The sequence below is a fragment of the Mizuhopecten yessoensis genome, unplaced genomic scaffold (genome assembly GCF_002113885.1).
Source record: "Mizuhopecten yessoensis strain PY_sf001 unplaced genomic scaffold, ASM211388v2 scaffold11065_2, whole genome shotgun sequence".
NCBI classification, from domain to species: Eukaryota; Metazoa; Mollusca; class Bivalvia; order Pectinida; family Pectinidae; genus Mizuhopecten; species Mizuhopecten yessoensis.
The window spans coordinates 91,709-98,794 of record NW_018408862.1 but is presented as its reverse complement, the minus strand read 5'-3'; the positions used below and the strand labels follow the sequence as shown (position 1 = coordinate 98,794).

The following is a 7,086-nucleotide window of genomic DNA, read 5'->3' as shown; positions in this document are numbered from 1 at the left end:
TTGAAAGTCATTCATTTGAACAAACTTGGTAGCCCTTCCCCCAAGCATGCTACTGGCCAAATATCATCTCCCTGGGCAGTTTGGTTATCGAGAAGAAGATGTTTAAAGTTTTTTAACATATTTGACCCCAGTGACCTTGAAAATGGGTGAAGGTCATTAATTTTAACAAACTTTGTAGCCCTTCATCCCAGTTTGCTTCTGGCTAAATATCATCACCCTAGGCCTTTCGGTTATTAAGAAAAAGTCGTTTAAAGTAAAATATTGACGCCGGACGGACGGATGGCAGACGCCGCGCCACAGCATAAGCTCACATGGCACTTCGTGCCAGGTGAGCTAATAAAACACATGAATTATTATGTGATGCAGTAATAAGAGGTTATTCTACATTGACTGGTTAGGTGTAGCATCAGTCCATTTTTCTTTGGGCAAGAAGAAGACTAAGCAAGATGACCTTGGCTATACCCATATCAACTTGAATTTTTGACTTTACCAATGTGTAAAACTAAGAATAACATTTATAGATGTTTGTTCGTGGCAAAGTTAAGACTTTCTCACAGCTACATAAACTTTCTGATGTATTTAGAAACTGCGAAAATATCTGTCAGACATGAATGCCTCCTTAGCCATGTGATCAATCTATTAATATCTACAGTGATCGTGACCTGGGTGTTGTATAACTGGGGGCTCTGAAATATGAACTTAAGATCTTGAACTATGTAAAAACTTTCCTTAAAATTTGTTTAAAATAGAAATGAATTCGGTTAATTAACCCTTTCACCACTGTAGACTTTAATGGACTCGTCCAGATGAATGTATAGTAGAGTACTAAAGTTACCTAGGGGTGAAAGGGTTAGTTGTCATGACAATGAATGATGACAGGACAGGACGGATGTGGGTCAACACTATTACCCAACCACCCACACATAACAGGGTGGAGGCATGAAACCATTCTACAAGAAATGTATGTATACATGTTAACAAAGATTGGTCTTGACTTGATGAAGAATCGCTGTTGTGTTAAACCCTTATAAGGTATAAATTTACACAATATCTTGGTAGGTTCAGTTACATTGGGAGGTTTCCATATATATACTCAAGAGAGCCTTTATAACCTATTAACTTATCAATACCTTCTGAATGTCATATCTTCCTTTAATTTTCACAATTATTTCAGGGTTATTAGATTTATTTCAAACCAAACTGTTGTTAAAAACATTAAATATTTAATGATAAGACACACAGTGAGTTGGTGATTTCAAACTTCTTACAAGTAGCCAAATAAACATGTTCAAAGCTTATAATTAGATACTACCGACCCAATGACCAGTCAGAAAGTATTTCATCAGGGTTTTAACACAAACTCGATAAATGTAGCATCCCATTCAATAAATGACCGAGACTTACCATTGGAAACTCATCAAAAACTTTCTTAATTAAAACAGTTAAGCTTTCATTAGTTTCTTTCTTAGGCTTCAAATCACACCCAAGAACAGAACTGAACTGGGCTGGTAGTCAAATTGATCTAACAAAACATATATAGACTCAAGTGATTCATGCTGGTTATTATATACTTACTGTATCAAATCTGTTGACATCGTTTGACATTAGATTGACAATTTGACCAGTTGTTGTTTGACCCAAGGCTGTGTTACTTAACCGCAGCGACTGTAATATAAAATTGTGTTTTAAATCACAGAATTTAACAAAATCATTTACAGTAATTCAAACCATCCAGCTTGTTTAGCAGGTGTCTCAACCATTCAGCTTGTTTAGCAGGTGTCTGCGACCATTCAGCTTGTTTAGCAGGTGACTGCAACCATTCAGCTTGTTTAGCAGGTGTCTCAACCATTCAAATTTATCATTTTAGAACTTGTTGATTAACAGACCGGGAGAAAATATTTTCTGCTTTTGACGTAATTAAATTTTGCTGAAATCTCTGTACCAAGTCTGAGACAACACATTTTCCCATACCAACAAGTGTCTTCCCATTTACGCAAGAGAAAAAATTAATAAAATCTATTACCTGTAACTGAGCGAGATCGTGTTATCTCAGTCGAGGGCTAAGATTCTGTAACATCCCAACCCAGGTGTAACTATTTAACTTTGCTAAAGACTACAAGTATCACGACTGGGGTATCAAGCTACATTTGAATGCTTCCACATAAAAACATAGTCTGTCTTTATAAAGAAGACAACGCATTTCAAAGTGTAGATTATATTTCAACTATAACATAAGATATCCAACAACATCAAAACAATACATATAACGACAAAACAAAATATTTACAATGCAGATTGATAATTTCAAGCCGTTAATGTTTGGATGAATACATCGCAGTGTAAAAATTCGGCGAAATATCACGTAAAGGCACCATACAGATTGGACGAGATAGAACAATCTAGCATGGGGTACATCGTGGGAGATCTCTGTCTGAGGTGGGAGAAAAGCCTGTGTTTACCTACCCAGGGAAAGACATTACTCAGAAACAATATCATTTCGAAAATGCAATATAAACTTATGCAGTGTACCCAGGGTCAGTTATGTCGCATATTTGTTGCACCACTAATGACAGCATTGTACATTATGGGTTGATCATTACAAGTTATTTACATGGTAAGAAAGTGTTGGGGAAAAATGCTGTGTAAGTATATAGAGTAATCTCAACCCTCGGGATCAGGATGTAAGTATATAGAGTAATCTCAACCCTCGGGATCAGAATGTAAGTATATATATAGAGTAATCTTAACCCACTGGATCAGGATGTAAGTATATAGAGGAATCTCAACCCTCGGGACCAGGATGTAAGTATATAGAGTAATCTCAACCCTCGGTACCAGGATGTAAGTATATAGAGTAATCTCAACCCTAGGGACCAGGATGTAAGTATATAGAGTAATCTCAACCCTCGGGATCAGAATGTAAGTATATATATAGAGTAATCTTAACCCACTGGATCAGGATGTAAGTATATAGAGTAATCTCAACCCTCAGGATCAGGATGTGAGTATATAGAGTAATCTCAACCCTTGGGATCATGATGTAAGTATATAGAGTTATCTCAACCCTCGGGATCAGGATGTAAGTATATAGAGTAATCTCAACCCTCAGGATCAGGATGTAAGTATATAGGGTAATCTCAACCCTCGGGATCAGATGTAAGTATATAGGGTAATCTCAACCCTCAGGATCAGGATGTAAGTACATAGAGTAATCTCAACCCTTGGGACCAGGATGTAAGCATATAAAGTAATCTCAACCTTCGGGACCAGGATGTAAGTATATAGAGTAATCTCAACCCTCGGGATAAGGATGTAAGTATATAGAGTAATCTCAACCCTCGGGATCAGGATTTAAGTATATAGAGTAATCTCAACCCTCGGGACCAGGATGTAAGTATATAGAGTAATCTCAACCCGCGGGATCAGGATGTAAGTATATAGAGTAATCTCAACCCTCGGGATCAGGATGTAAGTACATAGAGTAATCTTAACCCTCAGGATCAGGATGTAAGTACATAGAGTAATCTCAACCCTCGGGATCAGGATGTAAGTATATAGAGTAATCTCAACCCTCGGGACCAGGATGTAAGTATATAGAGTTATTTCAACCCTCTGGACCAGGATGTAAGTATATAGAGTAATCTCAACCCTCGGGATCAGATTTTTCGAAGTTTAGCAGTCAGCAACGCTTTGTAATACTGGTAAACATCAAATTCTAACCGTTGGGTTGAGGAGTGATGGATGTTTTACATTAAACCAACACATGCAAACCAGAAAATGAGAAGACAAGCTTGCATTGTACATTTCACGGCACACCCTCGTGATCATCTGCACATGTGAAGAAGTTAACAATAAATTCAAAAATTTTACCTTTCTGTATAAAAGGGAACAACACGCAACTCTCATCTGCATTCCAATCCTTTGTACCCCAAAGAAATAAGGATGATGGGCCACGGCCAGCACAATAGCACACAGACTGACCCCCATGGCATAGAGGTAGGCATCCCTCTCACTGACGGTGGAATCAGGCGTGAAATATCGTATCAACTGCCCAAGTAATAACGGCTGCACTACCTTCGTTCCTTCCTAAAAACAAGATGTTTTGGTATTGACATAACTGTAAATTGTTAAATTTATTTTGAAGAAATTAAAACATAACTGGTCAATTCAATTTATATCTGAAACTGGTTTTGAACTTATTACAAATACAAGTTTACAATACATGTGTCCATCGTGAAAAAAAAAATCAGCATGGTTCGAATCTAACACATTAATATTGGCAAAAAGTATGTTGATTTTAGAATATACTGTAAAGTTATCCCTCACAGACAAATTTCTGCAAGTACATATTTTGGCCTCTCAGAAAAAATCCATTACATTGATACGAAGCAAGTAGAAGTCCAAAAGATATCCTTAAATTCCTATACTGAAAGTGTACTTATTTTAGTGCATTCAGATCATAGCACATTATTGAATTATAACAGATTAGCACATTGATGTACCACAAAAAATGTAAAAGAAAGCAATACACAACTTCAATTCGCCCAATCATAATTTAGCGAAATATTTAAGCACTTGAAATACTAAAACAGGACTACCGCTAAAATTTGTACATTTACAGTATATACAAATACATCATTGATCATTTGACTTTTACTGTGATCATATGCTCTTGGTTTCATTTGTTCAGAATTTGTTCATTCATGACTACATGATCATAAAAAGAAACAAAATTTTGCAAGGGGACTTCCTGATGTAAGTGAGTGAAAATTTTGATTGTATACTTTTCTATTGATTAACTCATTTACCCCTGAAATTTCATGATGAACTAATCCAACCTCTGAATTGGAAGAGTTCAATTGTGTCTTCAGGGGTGAATGAGTTAAAAAAAAGTTTTCAGTGTCATTGAATATGTAGGATATTGTCATTTCATTTGGACTTTGCAGATTTCAATACAAGTGGACGGACGGAAGTTTACACGCATGTTATCACTCACTTAATGGTAGGTGGGAGGGCATACAAACCTCTATAAACACGATGATCCCCAGGAGCATATACTGGAAACCAAACATACGAACGAGAGCCTTCAGCAGGCTGGCCTTTCCTCCACTCTCCTGCTTCTTCAGTTCCTTCTCCCATTCTCTGAAACAAACATCAAAATAAGATTTTGATAATTTTAATAAAGAAACTGACATACCTTTCTTGTGCATCATGTAGTTAACACTAAAGGAATCTCAGTCTAAAAATGTACCACCCGAATTTCCTTATCCAGTGATCTTTGGAAGACTTTTAGGAGAATCCAGAAAATGATGGTCAGTCCCATAGCTAACAGATATATGAGGTTTTCAAACTTTTGGCAAGTCCCACAAGATAAGCATGAATCCCCAACTCAACTGTCTGTGTACCAAACAACACTGTTGTTCTCCTCCTCCTCGTGTGTGTGTTACTACATGGATCTTGTGTAACAGATCAGGACTCGCTACTTTTTGAAAAGTTGATTGCCAGTGACCAAACGTCTCATTTGGCTGAATGTTTGTATAGAGTATGAGAGCAACAGGTTAAAATTCTTCCTTTTTTCATTTCTATTTTCTATTATGTATGTAGATCCTTGTATAGAAAATGTGTTCTATGAAATTCCTTGTACAGAGTATGTGAGCTTCAGGTTAAAATTCTTTTCTTTTTCAATTCTATTTAATTCCTTGTCCAGAGTATGTGAGCTTCAGGTTAAAATTCCTTTCTTTTTCATTTCTATTAAATTCCTTGTATAGGGTATGTGAGCTACAGGTTAAAATTCCTTTCTTTTTCATTTCTATTAAATTCCTTGTATAGAGTATGTGAGCTTCAGGTTAAAATTCTTTTCTTTTTCAATTCTATTTAATTCCTTGTATAGAGTGTGATCTACAGGTTAAAATTCCTTTCTTTTTCATTTCTATTAAATTCCTTGTATAGAGTATGTGAGCTTCAGGTTAAAATTCCTTTCTTTTTCATTTCTATTAAATTCCTTGCATAGAAAATGTGATCTACAGGTTAAAATTCCTTTCTTTTTCATGTTTGCATCCTTGCTTACCGCCAACACATATAAATGTTTCCTATTTTCAATACAAATTGTTTAACATCTCCCTCAAAGTATCGCCAAACCCCTTTATAACACCAAGACTTGCTGGACAAATGATCAAGTTACAAGGTTTCACAATATATTTTGTGTCAATCACTGCAAACTTTTTTGGATAATTTTTAGCATTTTGCGAGACTTTGTAGTAGGTATTTGAGGATTTATAATGACCTGCAATTTGAATCGTAATCGTATAACAGCAATCAAGTTTCGAAAACTTCATGACTGTTTACATTTATATACAGATAACGTATATCAGTTAGCATTAGTGTTCAGTTCAGTTTAGTCCAATGGTTGTGGTTGGTCTAATTGTTGTAAAACGACCAGCCATGACTATATTGCTGGAATTCAATTGAAAATGTACATCTTTTTACTCAGTGACTTAGATAACTTCCACAGAATCTTACCTGTAGTGAAGAATTTTTAATGACATATACGAATAGTCTCTGTGGAATTATAAAATGAAAGTATTTAAACTAATTTTTCAAACTTTTTAAAAAACACTGTCACCTTGATATAAGGAAAAAATTCTTTACTTTCCGTGTTGTTGATATATGGAACAGTCTTCCACAGGATGTCATTGATTCATCTAATGTTATACAGTTTGAAATTGGTTAACATGAGTTCTGTAAACGTGAAAATATAACTTTTAATTTTTAGTTTTAAAAACTTTTCAATTGACACAATTGAAGTACATTTAATGTAAATTTTGTTGTATGTACTGATATGGATATATAGGCTTGTAGCCTGCGTCCATAATGTATCATATTAAATCCTATTATAAGTCTGAGTTGCTAGTGCTTTTCCCATTTACTGGTTTATCAGATATCATTGCTTGATGAACCAGTAAATAGATGAAACACCAACAAGTCAATATATTATATTTTGTTTATTTATATATATATATAGTGTACATGTTTGTATCTAGAATAAACATGTTTGTATCTAGAATATACATGTTTGTATCTAGAATA

General features: G+C 35.2%; 1 protein-coding gene across 5 annotated transcripts in view; it reads right to left on the bottom strand.

Annotated features, from left to right (window-relative positions):
• The window catches only part of LOC110465236 (multidrug resistance-associated protein 4-like), a 131,730-nt gene that overhangs the window by 113,439 nt on the left and 11,205 nt on the right, over window positions 1-7,086 (bottom strand). For all 5 annotated transcript variants that reach the window (XM_021520936.1, XM_021520935.1, XM_021520932.1 and 2 more), the window contains exons 3-5: window positions 5,025-5,142; window positions 3,871-4,086; window positions 1,576-1,665 (exon numbers count right to left, since the gene is read on the bottom strand). In XM_021520936.1, coding sequence (XP_021376611.1) covers window positions 1,576-1,665; window positions 3,871-4,086; window positions 5,025-5,142 — 424 coding nt within the window. The remainder of the gene's footprint in view (window positions 1-1,575; window positions 1,666-3,870; window positions 4,087-5,024; window positions 5,143-7,086) is intronic.